Source organism: Nicotiana tabacum, chromosome 10 (assembly GCF_000715075.1).
Source record: "Nicotiana tabacum cultivar K326 chromosome 10, ASM71507v2, whole genome shotgun sequence".
In the NCBI taxonomy this organism is placed as follows: domain Eukaryota; kingdom Viridiplantae; phylum Streptophyta; class Magnoliopsida; order Solanales; family Solanaceae; genus Nicotiana; species Nicotiana tabacum.
Window position 1 is genome coordinate 55187483 of NC_134089.1, and position 17979 is coordinate 55205461.

The window sequence follows — 17979 nt, forward strand, 5'->3', positions numbered from 1 at the left end:
TAAGAAAGTGCAAATTTTAAGATTATTTACATATAATCCAAATAACTTAAATATTTGACATAATTAGCGTCTACGCATCCACGCGGGTACTAATACTAGTTTGTAGTATATATAAGCCTAAGATCCTTTGTGAGTTCCCAGTTAATTGGAGAGAAGTATGGAAAGAAAAGAGTCAGTTCTCTATTGGTCCTAAAGGAATTTATTACTGTAAAATATTTGTAATAGAATTACTGTCTACCACGCAACAAGCCAAAAATTGGTTAGTGGAATTAAATACGTCGGTTCATAATTCTTACAAGAAAACATAGAAACTGTTTTTAGGTATATACTATTGCAGAATTTGATTAGTAACTTAAAACAGATTTACAAGCTATGTCACTGATGTATTCTTCTTCATGTGGTTGTTGCATGAGGTGAAATATAGTCTGGTATAGTCGTGGAAATCTTGGAATCTCCTGGTTTAATCAACCCAGTGTCAAAATTTGTTCCCCATTCTCGTCTTCTGGCACTGCCAAAAGTATTCCCACCTATTCTCAACTAAATCTGTCTAAAACTCTTTTCAACTCGAATAGTCACGCCTTCGTGATTGCAGCTAACGTCCAGCATAACTCGAAGGGCTTAAGTTGCTGCCTCCATGGAAATCAGTTAAAAGTTTCAGTCAATAATCTTCTCACCAGTCGAAAAGGCATTCCAAACTACAGTTCCAACCAAGTAAAGCCCAACTGAAACCTTAAAGACATCATCCCAAGAACCTGAGGAGCCAGACAACATAAAATAAATTTATTAAATGCACACATGCTTTTGAAGGGCGAAATGTCATTATTAGGTTTCAAAGACTCTAAACACTGTTCTAGCATGACAGCAGATGAAGTGCAGTTGAAGTGCCCTACTGAACAAACTTGACACTACAACACGATTAAGATCATTCTGTAGCTTCTGAAAGAGCTAATGCTTTGGGTAAACTATGTTTCTAAGATGGTAGTCTTGATCAGCTGAAAGCAACTCTACTCATTAATAACAAGAACACGTGAAACTCAAATAATCACCAAGCATATCACCTAAATAACTGATTGTTGAACGTACAATTTACAGATAATCACTGGCCGCATAATTTAAAGATAGTCACTCTTAAAGAATTAATATATGTTATATAGTTCCAAAAGTGATTCTATCGTGTAAACCATAAGCATTTATTATTTAAAGCGTCGATTTAGTAAAAAGAAATTTTTGAAATCAGGTGAAATTAAAACCAGAAAGCCCATAATCTGTTTACCCCCACATAGTTAGTGATATCTTAGAAGTTCTTGGTAGTACGGTGGACAGAAAGGTCAAACTATCATAGGTCGTTCCCACTGGCACTACAGCCATAAATAAAGAATATCGGCCATCAATTTTGAAGCACAGGCAGCCGAATATTATCCGAGACTAAAATGTGAAGGATGAAGGATACCATGTTGCAAGATGTAACCAGTTGCTGCTGTGCCAAAAACACCAGCCAGCACCCCAGCAGTATTGGATAGTCCAAGTAGTACTCCCTGCAAACATATCATACATTACTCATGTTACCCACAGTATGATATACTATTTACTAGCGTGCAGTAATAACACATCATAAATAATCCCTTCTTCAGAACATAAGGTAATTCAAATGGTTACTCCCGGATAGTGGTGGCAAATGGGCAGGTCAAAAATGGGTTGGGTCTCAACCCGCCCATATTTCATACGGGTGAAAAACGGGTTGGGTGTCAAATGGACGGGTTGAATATGGGTTAACCCATATTATATAAGAGTAATATTTTTTCAAGTGCAATTTATAATTTTTTTTTGACATAATCTCAACTAGAATAATATATACTCTTCTTCATTAAAATTTATTCAAATTTGACTATCATATTGTAAACTTAAGTTACTTTTCTACAAAATATGACCTTTTTTTTAACAAGAAAATGTGCTTAATGCACTACAAGCAATAATCACTAATAATAAATGAAAAGAAAATACTTTTTCTACATCATGAAAAGAAAATACTCATTTTATTAAAATGAAAGAAAATACTTTTTCTACATTATTTTGTTGAAATAAAAGAAAATATTTTTCTACATCATGAAAATAAAGTATTTTTTTGTTGAAATGAAAGAAAATATTTTTTTTACATCATGAAAAGAAAATATTCATTTTGTTGAAATAAAAAAGAAAGTACTCTATCTACAACATGAAAGAATGTACTCTTAATAATATTTCTATTTAGGGTGGGGGTGGAGGGTGGGGTGGGGTGGGGGTGAGTGGAAAACTATACAAATTTGCTTCTACTTCTTAAACTATTTTTGGTATTCAATAGGATGCCTGAAGAGTGGAGGCGGAGTACAATGGTCCCGTTGTATAAGAACAAAGGTGATGTCCAGAGCTGCAACAACTATAAGGGCATCAAATTACTAAGTCATACTATGAAAGTTTGGGAGAGAGTGGTAGAGATGAGAGTGCGAAGGACGGTGTCTATTTCAAACAACCAGTTCGGGTTCATGCCGGAGCGATCTACCACAGAAGTTATCCACCTTATTAGGACGGTGGAACAGTACAGGGATAGGAAGAAGGATCTCCACATGGTGTTTATTGATCTAGAGAAAGCGTACGATAGGGTTCCTAGGGAGGTCTTATGGAGCTGCTTAGAGGATAAAGGGGTCCCGGTTGACTATATTAGGGTGATTAAAGACATGTATGCTGGAGCTAAGACTCGGGTTAGGACAGTAGGAGGTGACTCTGAACACTTTCCAGTTATTACGGGGTTGCACCAAGGGTCTGCGCTCAGCCCATTCCTATTTACCCTGGTGATGGATGCACTGACTCATCATATTCAAGGGGAGGTGTCATGGTGCATGCTATTTGCTGATGACATTATTCTAATTGACGAGACACGAGGCGGTGTCAACGAGAGGCTAGAGATTTGGAGACATGCTCTTGAGTCTAAAGGTTTCAAGTTGAGCAGGACGGAGACGGAATACCTCGAGTGCAAATTTGGAGTTGAGCCGACGGAAGCGGGAGTTGAAGTGAGGCTTGACTCTCAAGTCATTCCCAAGAGGGGTAGTTTCAAGTACCTTGGGTCGGTTATTCAGGGGATCGGGGAGATTGACGAGGATGTCACACACCTTATAGGGGTGGGGTGGATGAAGTGGAGGTTAGCGTCGGGAGTCTTGTGTGACAAGAAAGTGCCACCGTTACTAAAAGGTAAGTTTTATAGAGCAGTGGTTAAGCCTGCCATGTTATATGGAACTGAATGTTGGCCGGTAAAGAACTCACACATCCAGAAGATGAAAGTAGCAGAGATGAGGATGTTGAGGTGGATGTGCGGGCATACAAGGATGGATAAGATTAGGAATGAAGATATTCGAGAGAAGGTGGGCGTGGCCCCCATGGAGGACAAGATGCGGGAAGTAAGACTCAGATGGTTCGGGCACATTCAGAGGAGGAGCACTGATGCACCGGTGAGGAGGTGTGAGCGACTGGCTGTAGTGGGCACGCGGAGAGGTAGAGGGCGACCTAAGAAGTATTGGGGAGAGGTGATCAGACAGGACATGGCGCGACTTAGGATTACTGAGGACATGACCCTTGACAGGGAATTATGGAGGTCGAGCATTAAGGTTGTAGGTTAGGGAAAGTTGTGAATATTTCTACAGCACAATAGAGTGAGACTAGCCAGTTAGGAGTTAGACTAAGAATGTCATTGGTCGTCTATTGATGCAGGGCTTTACCTGCTAGTTTTACTATACCAGCCATCTATTTCGTATTTCGTATTCTGTATTTCATATCTCTTATATTGCTGTTATTTTATTATGCATTTTTATGGTACTAATATATCGGCTCCTGTTGCTTTTTTGAGCCGAGGGTCTCCTGGAAACAGCCTCTCTACCCTTTGGGGTAGGGGTAAGGTCTGCGTACATATTACCCTCCCCAGACCCCACTTGTGGGATTATACTGGGTCGTTGTTGTTGTTGTTGTTGTTGTTGTTGTTGTTGAAAGAACAAGAACGCTAAACAATAGTAAACAATACTTACATTGTTAGAAGGAAAAAAAATACACACACAGTCAGCTATAGTGAGAAGAAACTTATGAAGGAAGAAGAGTTGGAATACCTTTATAGCATTTTCAGTTTAAAAATATCATGTATTTTGAGTGAGCAAAAATTGGAAGATAACCTACTAGGCTAACCGATATTTTACCCACATTTTACCCATGAATACCCATATTTCTACGGGTTGAACCCTAAATTTTACCCAACTTAAATATTACTCATTCAACCCACTAAAATATGAGCGGATTGGGCGGGTTGACAAAATATGGGCTCATTTTGCCAGCACTACTCCCGGATATTGTTTAAAGCTCATTGGACATTAAGAAAGACCAACAAGAAGGAGAAAGATGAAAAGGTAATACTCACAGAATACCGTGGAGCTATATCCTGATGGTTTGAATACAAACCAGATTGTGAAAACGCATCACTTCCCTGTTTCAAGAATGAAAAAGATGTCAAGGGTGGCAGCATTTAAGCTGAAGCAAGAAGAGATTACATGCCATCAACTACAACTAATATTGACGGAGATCTAAACAACGCAATATTATTAATTCAACTTTTTCAATATGTCCTCCTTGTTAGCACTACTCTATCCATTCACATGAAACAGAACATTCCACAGTGTTAACTCATAAGCAGGCTGACAGATGGTATTTCCTAAAGACTAGATGGAGAAGAGGGGATCGATGGCATCATTTCACATGTCGTACTAATTATATATCACCAGTTTTCTTCCCTTTTTTTAAAAAAAATCAAGTACATCACCAGTTTTCACTTTTCACAGTTGAAGAATATCAAACGGTTGCTGGAATCATTATAGTTGTTTAATATAAGAAGACAAACCTGACTGCATGACATACATAGAACTGCCATTGCAGGAGAGTCAACATGGCTCAACTGGGTTAAAAAGAAAGCAGGTCCAAGAAATCCTATTGTTTGCATAATCTGCAACAATGATCAAACAAATTCAAAAAAGCTGGTCTTAACATTTTAGATAGGTGAATTTCTTTATTTATACAGCCACTGCTATTTCAAAAACTGGTAAGGAGATAATACATTGACTTTAGCATAGGATGGCCTTATACTAAATATGGCAGCATTTTAAGACTAGGAAGCCATGCAAATAAAACCAAATTATTGGAGTCAAAATTTTCTTCTCTATCTGAGGGCAGCCACGTAAAGTTGAACAGGCAGACAATAATGTGTCCCGACTCTAAATAAGAATAATTGTGCTCAGAGGTATCTTTAGAAAACAAATAAAATATTGTATTGAGCATCTCAAGATCTAACACTGAAGTGCAATAACATCAACCAACAATGGTTATGGTGGAGTAGTAAATACTCCTTCATCCTTAACCAGAGGTCTCGAGTCGAGCCCTAGGTATAATGTTGCCTTTGTTAGAGCACTTAGCCCCCTAGTGGGACTTCCAGGCATGAATCCGAATTTAGTCGGACCACAATACGGGTACCGGATACCAGGTGGATAACCAGAATAAAAAATAAAAGAAGAAGTGCAATGACATCGATAAAGGTGTCTAGTACCTTTCTGACTACAGTCACTGATACGCCTTTCCTCACCAGGGAATCTGCAATCCACCCACCAACATTTGCAGAGATTGCCATTGTGAGCCATGGCAAGACAGCAAAAAGTCCTGATTCTGTGAGATTAAACTTTAATACCTGCAGTAGAAATGCTTAAACAAGTTTAATAACAGTAAAAGACAATAAAATTATGACCATCTCTAAGTAATAACAATAATTTAATAGTAGAAATCATTAAATGTGGGATGCGACTAAGCATCACGGTTAATGATTTAGAGCCTGTTTGGCCAAGCTTCCGGGAGGCTAGAAGTACTTTTTTGTCAGAAAAAGTACTTTTTCGAAAATTTGATGTGTTTGGCCAAGATAGAGAAGTGCTTTTGAGTAGCACAAGAAGTAGTTTTTCTGTTTTTGGGAAGAAGCTACAAATTCTAGCTTCTTTTAAGAAGCAGAAGCAGAAAATTAATTATTTTAAGACAAAAGTATCTTTACTATAAATTTATATTTTTCAAGTTATCCTTCATTAATTTAGCTTTTTTCTTTTCCTTTTTTGTTTCATTCCCTTTTTATTTATTTTATTTCCATCGTATTTTTATTTTCCTTTTCTTATTTTTCTTTGAAATAGTCTCTCCACTATAAATAGATCTCTTCTTTTATATTGGATTAATTAATTATATTTTTAATTTATACTGAATGATTATATTTAGAGATATTTAAATTATTATATACCTAATATTATTGCTTTGGATAACTGTATTTTATATTGCTTAAAATCTTTAATATATATTTTTACTTTATGTTTTATATTCTAATTAAATAAAAAAAATTATAATAAATATGTAAATTAATTTTTCTCTTTTAAATAATATACTAATTGTAAACTCAACATTTACTTTCATTTTTTGTAATTTGGCATTCAAAAGTACTTTTTGAAAAAATATCCAGGCGCAATATTCTTATCAAATATTGAAAAAAGTACTTCTCAAATAAATTGGCCAAATACAAACTGTAACTCTGAAAAAATACTTTTTTGGAAAGCAATTTTGAGAGCAAAAGGACTTTTCAAAATAAGTAGTTTCTAGCAGCTTGGCCAAACGGGCTCTTAGTGATGGACAAGACACTGATCCTAATCCTATTCAAGATATTGACAGTGACCCCTAAGAAGGATGAAGTCATGTGAATTTCCTACCCTCACACTTTGCTCTCTCAAACTCTAAACAACCATCCTTCTTTGCTTTTTATCCTTCTGTTTACAATCTTACAATCATTGGACTTCTTTCTCGCACTGCATAAGTAAACTAATTGAATCCCCTTCCCCCCCTCCCCCCACACACACAAAAAGAAAAGAAAGACTACATATCTCCATATCCAACACTGATAACTTACCTTTCAACATGCACTACAAGTTCAAGGACACATTCACCTCTAAAGTTTACATTATTTTCCAATACCTAGTGCAGAACTAAGTTGCTCGGACTCGGGTGCGGGTATCCTATACGGGAACGGATCCGAGTATCGGATTCGACAAAATCTAAATTTTAAGATTGGGGGTGCGGATCCGGATATGGATACGGGTGCGGGGATTCGGCTAATAAAAAATAGAGCTATAAAAATATTGTAAATTTTGAGAGATATTCTATGAAAAACTTACATGAATATTGTAGAATTCAATTTTTCATTCTCCAAGATGGACATTATTCTTTCATTCTCCTAAATCTGTTTTATTTTTGATTTTGAGAAATCAAAATCTCAATTTTTCTCCCAAATTTGTCGATGGACTCCGGTCAAAGTGTCCGAAGTCGGTTGACCATATCCGGGATGTATCCCGCTCCCGTCCCCGTCTCGTATCCGGACGAGGACGACACCAAAATCGAAGAGTCCGTGCAACTTAGGTGCAGAATATTATTACAAAAAAGCCAAATACATAACAAACCCTTAAACTTGTCACAAATATTTATTTAGACACTTCAACTGAGCCTATTACCTATTGAGCACTTAAAATAATGTAAAAGTGTCTATAACACGAAAAATTCAATCCCAGCAAAGAAATAAGTGTGTGAAGCTCAATCACGCTTACGTGGCAAGGTAACCAATGAAAGATAGCCATGTCAATAAAAAAGATGCACATTATCTCTTTAGACCGAGCCAACACCTACCCCTCCTCTTCTCCCTCCACAACCACCTCTACCCACCACCTCTGGCCTCTGCCTCCCCTACCTGCTTCCTTCTCAACCACCACAAGCACCACCAAATCACAACCGGTGAACAAAGCATTTCGCATTCACGTAGGGTGCGAGGAAGGGCCGCACACCAAGGGATGTAGTGTAAGCAGCCTACCATGATGCAAGCATCAATGGCTAATTCCACGGTTAGAACTCATGACCTACAGGTCACACGAAGCTATACGGTTGCAACCACCACATGAAAATCAAATCTTTCCTTTTGAAACTTATAGTGAAAAGTTTTAAAAAATACAGCACACTATAATCACACTTCTAAGAAAACTAAACTCAAACACCAAATTGGGTCATCATGCCGCTGATGGCTTTCATGATTATCAAATTCATATTAACCCACAAATTCGTTAGATCACTTCCCTCGTCATTTAGCCTCGACATGTCATATCCTCTTCAGTTCTAGGTGCCCCCACTCCCTATTGCACCCTTGGACTAACGCCATCGCACCCCAACACCCACCTCTGTTTTCTCGGCCAACTAGTAAATATTAAAATAACATTTAAAGTAAAGCTTAAAATAAAATCAGTTACTATAGTAACGAACAAGTCTATCATCATTAAAGCTAAAGCTTTGACCGGAAAACATGACCCCCAGTCTCTGTCGCCGGAAGATACAGAGGACCCACGAAGGGGTTGGACAACCTTAGATGCTAGTGTTTAGTAAAAATCTTATCTTTAAAAATTTTGAGGTTTTATCTTTGAAGAGAATCTGTAGGAATCCAGCATTGAGAAATTAAGAGGAAGATGAAGGAGAAAGTCAAAGGAAAAAAATATTTGAAAAAAGAAACATTTCAGTTATTCACGGCTTCACGCGCTTGACTCTAGGTGAGATTCACTAATTGTGCCATGTAGGAGTGAGGTGTTCGGTAGACTTTGATAGTAATTTGAGTGTTCAACAGGTAATTGTCTCAGTTGAGGTGTCTAAATGAAATTTCGTGACAAGTTTAACGGGTTCTCTATGTATTTGGACTTACAAAAATCTACCATAAATGGTAGAGTGTATCTTTACAGCCTAAACTGTCCAACCTTACTCTTGAAGATAGATGTGGAACCTTTGATCTGTTGAAGTTTGGCAAAATGCCAAAGTCCCACATCGGTTGGGAGAAGAGTTGGGGGGATTTTTCCCCCTATAAAAGAAGGCCTAATGTTTAGGATTTAAACACACCTCTCATTTGCATTCTCATCTGTTTAAGGCATTTGTATTTTCTCTCTTTAGTATTATTTCACTTGTATTTTTGGAGTGGAATAAAATATTGGTTGTGTCCGAGGAGTAGGCAAAATTAGCCGAACCTCGTAAATTCTAGTGTTCCCTTTATTGTTGCTTTATTGTCTTATTTATTATTTGGTGGCTGTCATAATTTTTGGTATAGTAGTTGTGACTTATTCACACTATATACATTTGGCTTCCGCAACAATTGGTATCAGAGCCAAGATACTGTCTAAGTATGCTCTGTGGTTGCAGCATAGTCTGATCTTCCACATCAGAAAAGATTTATCTTGGTAACTGAGTCAAGGTTCTGTCTGAGTATGCTCTGTGGTTGCAGCTTAGTCTGATCTTCTACATCAGAAAGGAAATAATCTTGATTTGTGTCGTCAGCTATTAAATAATATTTGTGTCAAATATGGGAGACAATAAACAAGAAGAATCTACATCAAGTGTCAACAATACGTCATCATTGGCATCTTCGCTTATGACAAAAATTGTGTCAAATGCGAAATTTGCGGTAGAAATTTTTGACGGGTCCGGGCATTTTGGGATGTGGCAATGCGAGGTTCTAGATGTCCTTTTTCAATAAGGGCTAGATCTTGCCATTGAAGAAAAGAGACCAGATGTTATTGGAGAAGAAGATTGGAAAATTATCAACCGTGTTGCTTGCGGTACCATTCGATCCTACCTTGCTAGAGAGCAGAAATATCCATACACAAAGGAAACTTCTGCAAGTAAATTATGGAAAACACTGGAGGATAAATTTTTGAAGAAAAATAGTCAAAATAAATTGTACATGAAGAAAAGACTGTTTCACTTCACCTATGTTCCTGGTACCACGATGAATGAACATATCACCAGTTTCAATAAGTTGGTCACAGATTTGCAAAATATGGATACAACTTATGATGATGGTGACTTGGCATTGATGTTGTTGGCGTCACTTCCTGATGAGTACGAGCACCTTGAAACTACTCTACTCCATGGAAATGACGAAGTTTCTCTCAGAGAAGTTTGTTCGGCTTTGTACAGCTATGAACAAAGAAAGCGAGAAAAACAGAAGGGCGGAGAAGGAGAAGCACTATTTGTGAGGGGTCGTCCTCAAAATCAAACGAGGACAAAGAAGGGAAGATCCAAGTCAAGATCCAGACCCAGCAAAGATGAATGTGCCTTTTGTCGAGAAAAAGGGCACTGGAAGAAAAACTGTCCGAAGTTGAAGAATAAGGCCAAACATAACAATGGAAAGGCCATTATGGATTCAAATGTAGCTGATTGTGATGATTCAGACTTCTCATTAGTTACAACAGAGTCATCAACATCATCAGACATATGGTTGATGGACTCGGCTTGTAGCTATCATATGTGTCCCAACAGGGACTGGTTTGTGGAATTTCAAGAAGGAGAATATGGAGTCATCCACACAGCGGATAACAGCCCTCTTACCTCATATGGCATTGGTTCAATACGATTAAGGAACCATGATGGAATGATCAGAACATTAACAGATGTTCGATTTGTACCGGATTTGAAGAAGAATCTCATCTCTGTAGGAGCCCTAGAATCAAAAGGGTTCAAAATCATTGCAGAAAATGGAGTGATGAGAGTATGCTCCGGTGCACTAGTGGTAATGAAGGCTAATCGGAAGAATAATAATATGTACCGCTATCGTGGGAGTACAGTTATTGGGACAGCGACAGTGACATCTAGTGACGACAAAGAGGCAGAAGCAACCAAGCTATGGCACATGCGCTTGGGACATGCTGGAGGAAAATCCTTGAAAATTCTATAAGATCAAGGATTGTTAAAAGGAGTAAAGGCTTGCAACTTGGAGTTTTGTGAGCATTGTGTCAAAGGGAAACAGACAAGGGTTAAATTTGGTACAGCGATCCATAATACTAAAGGCATTTTGGATTATGTACACTCTGATGTTTGGGGTCCTTCCAAAACACCTTCATTGGGTGGGAAGCACTATTTTGTAACCTTTGTTGATGATTTTTCCCGAAGAGTGTGGGTGTATACAATGAAAAGCAAAGATGAAGTGCTGGGAATTTTTCTCAAATGGAAGACGATGGTGGAGAATCAAACAAGCAGGAGGATCAAGTGTATTCGCACAGACAATGGAGGTGAATACAAAAATGATCATTTCAATAAGGTCTGTGAAAATGATGGCATCGTCCGACACTTCACTGTCAGACATACACCACAACAGAATGGAGTGGCAGAACGTATGAACCGGACCTTGCTGGAGAAGGTACGGTGTATGTTGTCCAATGCTGGCTTGGGCAAAGAATTTTGGGCTGAGGCAATTTCATATGCATGTCACCTCATTAATCGTCTACCATCCGCTGCTATTGATGGCAAGACACCATTTGAAAAATGGTATGGAAAGCCTGTTGTAGATTATGACTCTTTGCACGTGTTTGGCTCAACTGCATATTATCATGTGACAGAGTCAAAATTGGATCCAAGGGCAAAGAAGGCTATTTTTATGGGAATTACTTCTGGAGTCAAAGGATATCGCTTATGGTGTCCTATGACAAAGAAAATAATATTCAGCAGGGATGTTACCTTTGATGAATCTGCTATGGTAAATAAGGTAACAGAAGATACCAAACAAAATGAAGGTGCTTCCAAGCAGGTGGAGTTTGAGGGAAAATTTATTTTTCCTACACAAGAAGCAGAGGAGGAAACAAATGAAGATTACCCTCTGGAAGGAGAGCCAGTAGAGGAGATTCCAACTCAGGAACCTCAACAACAACTTGAATCAATAGCAACCAGCAGGCCAAAAAGAACAATAACGAAACCTGTTCGTCTTATAGAGACGGTTGCTTGTGCAACCTCAATTGTAGCTGATGATGTTCCTACCACTTATAAAGATGCTGTCCAAAGTTCAGAAGAAGATAAGTGGAGGATTGCCATGAATGATGAAATACAGTCCCTTCATCAGAATCATACATGGAGATTGGCCAATCTCCCGAAGGGAAAGAAAGTAATTGGGTGCAAATGGGTATTTGCAAAGAAAGAAGGATTTCCTAACTAAGTAGATGTTCGCTACAAAGCAAGATTGGTGGCTGAAGGATATGCTCAAAAGGAGGGAATTGATTACAATGAAGTGTTTTCTCCAGTTGTAAAACATTCTTCCATTAGAATTATGTTGGCTTTGGTAGCACAATTAGATTTGGAACTAGTTCAGATGGATGTAAAAACTGCGTTTTTACATGGAAACTTGGAGGAGGAAATCTACATGACTCAGCCAGAAGGATTCAAAGTTGCTGGAAAAGAAAATATGGTGTGCAAACTTGAAAAATCGTTGTACGGATTGAAACAATCTTCTAGACAATGGTACAAGCGATTTGACGAGTTTATGTTGCGGCAAGGGTACAAGAGAAGCAAATACGATCATTGTGTGTATTTGCACAAGCTTAAAGATGGTTCCTTTGTATATCTTCTCCTATATGTTGATGATATGTTGATAGCTTCCAAGAATTCGGAAGAAATTGATAAGTTGAAGATTCAACTGAAGAAGGAGTTCGAGATGAAGGATCTGGGTGAGGCAAAGAAAATTCTTGGCATGGAGATAATAAAAGATAGACGTTCAAAGAAACTTTGTTTATCTCAGAAAGAATATTTGCAGAGAGTACTACAACGTTTTGGCATAGATGACAAGACTAAGCCAATTAGTACTCCACTTGCTCCCCATTTTAAGCTGAGTACTACTATGTCGCCAAAGGATGAAGCTGAACGAGAGTATATGTCAAAGGTACCATACGCAAATGCTGTTGGTAGCTTGATGTATGCAATGGTCTGTATGAGACCTGACATTTCACAAGCTGTTGGAGTTATTAGCAGATATATGCATAATCTAGGAAAGGAGCATTGGCAAGCTGTGAAGTGGATTCTACGGTATATTCATAATACTGTAGATGTTGGGTTAGTTTTTGAGCAGGAAGACAATCAGTCTGTAGTTGGATATTGTGATTCAGATTTTGCGGGTGATCTGGACAAACGAAGATCAACTACTGGTTATGTGTTTACATTTGCAAAGACACCAGTTAGTTGGAAGTCTACTTTGCAGTCAACAGTTGCTTTGTCTACAACAGAGGCAGAGTATATGGCTATTACAGAGGCTGTGAAGGAGGCAATTTGGCTTCAAGGATTGCTAAAGGAGCTTGGTGTTGAACAAAAAGGTATCACAATTTTTTGTGATAGTCAAAGTGCTATTCAATTAGCGAAGAACCAAGTTTATCATGCAAGGACGAAGCACATTGATGTTCGGTATCATTTTGTACGAGAAATCATAGAAGAAGGTGGAGTCACGATGAAGAAAATTCATACTACAGAGAATCCTGCTGATATGCTGACAAAAGTGGTGACTACGATCAAGTTTCAACATTGTTTGGATTTGATCAACATTGTTGAACACTGAAGATTGAAGATGAAGACACAACCAAAATTTGTTATTGAGAGAGAATTAAAGATGTGGAATTTTGTCAAGGTGGAGATTTGTTGAAGTTTGGCAAAATGCCAAAGTCCCACATCGGTTGGGAGAAGAGTTGGGGGGATTTTTTCCCCTATAAAAGAAGGTCTAATGTTTAGGATTTAAACACACCTCTCATTTGCCTTCTCATCTGTTTAAGGCATTTGTATCTTCTCTCTTTAGTATTATTTCACTTGTATTTTTGGAGTGGAATAAATTATTGGTTGTGTCCGAGTAGTAGGCAAAATTAGCCGAACCTCGTAAATTCTAGTATTCCTTTTATTGTTGCTTTATTGTCTTATTTATTATTTGGTGGCTGTCATAATTTTTGGTATAGTAGTTGTGACTTATTCACACTATATACATTTGGCTTCCGCAACATGATCTTGGTCAATTGTCATGTGTTCATGAACCAAATTAATGCACTGGGACCTAATATCATATAATAGTAAAAAAGATGTCAAATGTTTATCTCCACAAAATCTTTGGTCTAGCAACTTTCTCGTGAAGAAGTTTTTCATAAGTTTATATCTTATTTAAGAATTAGAAAAGTTCATGTTTACACCAAAATTACATATTTTTTAGCAATTATTGTAAGTCATAATTATGTAGAAAGCAAATGAGGCAACATTACGAAAGTGAAAGTACTACCTGGTGATAATACGTTGGCATCCAGGTAAGAAGAATAAACGTCCCCCAGTTGTGACAGAAGTGAGAAACTATCAAGGCCCATACAGGTGGTTTTGACAGAATCAATTTCCAAGGGATTGATTTAACAGGTTCCTTGGAAACACTGCTACTAAGAATAAGCTTCTTTTCTTCAGGCCGCAGCTCAGGATCATCAAGGGGTGAACTGTATGCCTACATGAAAATTATCTGACATGGATAAGCAGTACTACTTATAGCCTACTAGGAAATTCCGAGTTTATGAATAGTAAGATTTTGCACGATGTGGTTTGTTGGCTGAGTATGTCTAGGATCAAACACAATGGTTTCTTTACAAATGAAGTTAAAGCATTCAATATACGCAACTACAGAGCTTTTGACAAATATATAGCACAACCTGAAACCATCTAGATGATCCTCATTGTTTGATAAACAGTCATCTTAATAAATGTTTCTTTCACAATCAAAAGAATATACAGATTAATATGTACCTTATTGAGCCACACTGCAAACCATACAGTGCCTAAAGAACCAAAAGAAAAGAAGACAGAAGGCCACCCAAAGTTGTGTATCAGCAATGGTGAAAATGCTAGTCCAGTCACAGATCCAAGATACATTCCACTGTAGACGAGTGCCAGAGATCTACTTCTTTCTGATACAGGAACCCATTTAGAGAGAATGTTATTCATTGCCGGCATTGCAACACCCTGGAAGCGATAAAGTCAAATCAGCTAATCAAGAAACAAGGAATTGAGTTATAATGCCAGATTATTCCAAACGAAAAGACCTCATTTGAACTGAAAATTAAATCAGCTTAGATCTCCCTTCAATGAGTTAAAATGAAAATAAGAATGAAAAATGAACAGAACCAACCTCACCGATTCCCATGAAAGCTCGAACAACAAATAAGAAGGGTAATCCAAGCTTTGCAGCAATGGGCGTGAGAACTGTAGCAACAGACCACCACACTACTCCAAATCCTAAGACAGCTTTCCCCCCAACAGTGTCTGCCCATATACCTCCTGCTATCTGGGCTTAATACCACATTTATTAAAAAATGAAATACAGAGGGGCCTCAAGTCTATTAAGTATAAAGGATCCACATTATGAGTTGCAAGACAATGGGAAATAAGAGAGCTAATTAGACAAAAATACTAAGGCAAGAACAAAAAAATGACACTTTCTCTCTTTAAAATTCAGAAGCTTATTTTGATAAATCAGAATAAATAAATAAAACTACTAGCTAGATACACTAATAAAGAGCAGAGTGAAGGTGGATATCCTACCTGAGTGAGAAGATAACCCCAGAAAAATGAAGACTGTATTAAACCAACAGTGGTAGGACCCCAGTGGTATTCGGATGCCATTGGAAGTATGGCGATACTCATGTTTACCTGCACAGCACAATCTGATTAAAGTTTCCAACTGAAAACCCACTAAAACGGAAAGGAAGAAATTAATCGCTTACTCTATCCATATTGCAAAGAAGAAAAGCGGAGAAACAAAGAAGCACAATAACCCATCGCTTTGGGAACTCTTCCCACCAAGCTGGACCGTCTAAGCTATCTCCATCTTCTTTCTTTCTCAGTAAAGCTTCGGAGATGGGATCCTCGAACTTCAACGATTCTGACGACTCAGTAATTTTGAAGGGCTTTGACTTGACATCAGCCCCCACCTTCCAACTATCATTATTCCTCCGAACCAACCCTCTGCTCCCAAACTGAAACAATCGAAATGCGCCCCTGCATTCGATCCCAGTAGTGTAGTAAAGAGAAGTAAAACTGAAATTTCTTCCACGGATGTTGGAATTGCATTTTTTGGGAGGAGAGCAACTGTAGTGGGAGAGGAGAAATGCTTTCGCAGTCATAGCAGCGGAGAAGTAAAGCTCCGCCTGAGTGCGTGTGTGCGGACAAACGGGAACTTCTACTGCTGATTTTTCTATTGCTGCTGATACGTATAGTAGAAAAGGAAATTTGAAAGGCCAAATTTTTAACACAGTTGGAAATGTGGTGGTGCTACTACTAAATTGTTGAACTTTCCACCAAAATTATTGTACGGGATATTTATAGGCACTGGTTCTGTTTCTTACACGTGTCATAAGATAGTATTCCTTAGGATAATGAGTTGCATTACAATTTTATCGTTCTACGTCGTTGGTTCTTTTTGGAAAATGACACTTTATAGCCACTTTTAAAATAGTAGCAAAATATATGTATATATTTTTTAGTATATATATATACTTATATATGTTATATACAAAAAATATATAAATTTTATATATTTTTATAACTAGCGAATGTGAATAATTTCGATCACCGACTAAAAGTGATCTTTGTCCGGTGTCTTTTGTTTTTTTTTTGGTCGGAAAGATAATTTATATCATATAAGCTTAAACAGGTACATCACACATGTTAAGTAGATGCATAAGAGGCATCATTTGTATAAAGCTACCATGTCTATTCCTAGAATTAAAAGTAGACAGCATACTACTATTAGTAGATGACACACTCCTAGATAAGGTGCTACTATTATACAAAATAGTTGAACCAGAGAGTGATTGTGTTGAAGCCCTAGAGTCATTCCTAACTAGTCTTCGTTGTAACGTGCCATGTTGATCTTGTTGGTAAGAAGGCATAGCAAAAGGTGGTGGTCTTCCAAAAAGTATGCATTGCTCCTTAGAATGCATGGCTCCATATGTAGCTAGACTATCAGCAACACAATTTTGCTCTTTGTAGATGTTTTGTAGTGGTGGACTATCCAGCTGTAAGAGTAAGAACCTGTAGTCATTAATAATATTAGTATATTGCATTGTAGGTGAGTTAAACATACCTATTATTGCACGGGCATCAGTCTCAATGATGAGTAGCGTAAGATGTTGCTGTACAACAATTTTGAGTTCCCATGAGGAGTGCAAGAAGTTCTGTTTGAACACTTGTTCATTCTTTTGCAGTTCCTGCAAATCCTATAATCCAGTTTCCTTGTATATTTCTAAACATACCACCAATGCCATATTTGCCCTTATCCGGGGAACAAAATCCATCAATATTCAATTTATAAGTGGCTTGGTTTGGTGGGTGCCGTTTTATATAAAGGGGCGTCAAAGAACGATGTTTCATAGAAGAATTTGTTAAGAAGTAAAACTCAGCAACTGTTTTTATAATAAAAGATATATTGAGAGTGGCTTTTTGGTGTTCAAGTATTTGTTTATTTTTTACTATCCAAAGGTGCCACAGAGCAAACGGAATTAGTGTTGTATAAGGAATATTATGAGAGACGGGTAATGAGGGGGTGTGTATAGGTTGAAATAACTAACTTAGATTAGTATGTTGCGACGTAGGAGAGCTAGTGAAAGTAGTTTGGACTCTTAGGGCAGTCCAAAGCTGTCTAGCATTAGAACAGTCAAAAAATAAATGGAGTATTGTTTCAGGGCTCATGTTGCATTGCTGACATACGGCTGAATTAATGACACCTAGTCGTGCGAGATACGTGGTTGTTGGAAGTCTGTCATGGCAAAGTAACCATAAGAAGAAAGTAATTTTTGGTGGAATGTGGAGTTTCCAAATCCACCTATAGGACTGTGATGTGGGTATGCTAATAGGATGTGTAATTTTTAACAAAGTATTGTATATAGATTTGGTTGTAAAGATACCATTTTCTGTTAGAGCCCCGTAAATTTGATCACACGTTGCAGGTGTGGTAGGCATATAAATATTGGTAATTAAAGAATGTAACTGTGCTGGTAAAGTGAAAGGTAAGGTGTCTAAGTGCCAAGTATTATTATAGCAGTA

General features: G+C 37.8%; 1 protein-coding gene across 1 annotated transcript; it reads right to left on the reverse strand.

The window, feature by feature from the left end:
- Positions 1-235: 235 nt before the first annotated feature.
- Positions 236-16225, reverse strand: LOC107762867 (sodium-dependent phosphate transport protein 1, chloroplastic). Its single transcript, XM_075222868.1, has 10 exons — positions 15660-16225; positions 15478-15585; positions 15065-15220; positions 14683-14898; positions 14177-14386; positions 5609-5746; positions 4910-5011; positions 4433-4498; positions 1451-1535; positions 236-752 (listed from the first exon to the last, which is right to left on the reverse strand). The coding sequence occupies exons 1-10, from the start codon at positions 16056-16058 to the stop codon at positions 655-657; spliced, it is 1578 nt and encodes a 525-aa protein (XP_075078969.1). The 5' UTR covers positions 16059-16225; the 3' UTR covers positions 236-654.
- Between the last annotated feature and the right edge of the window lie 1754 nt (positions 16226-17979).

What these genes read in the sequence shown, in the direction of transcription:
- LOC107762867 (XM_075222868.1), bottom strand. Translation starts at nt 16,058, where the DNA reads ATGACTGCGAAAGCATTTCTCCTCTCCCACTACAGTTGCTCTCCTCCC. An exon ending in CTTTCATGGGAATCGGTGAG is followed by an intron (nt 14,899 to 15,064) that starts GTTGGTTCTGTT and finishes TATCGCTTCCAG; the next exon opens with GGTGTTGCAATGCCGGCAAT. An exon ending in TGCCAACGTATTATCACCAG is followed by an intron (nt 5,747 to 14,176) that starts GTAGTACTTTCA and finishes TTTCTACTGCAG; the next exon opens with GTATTAAAGTTTAATCTCAC.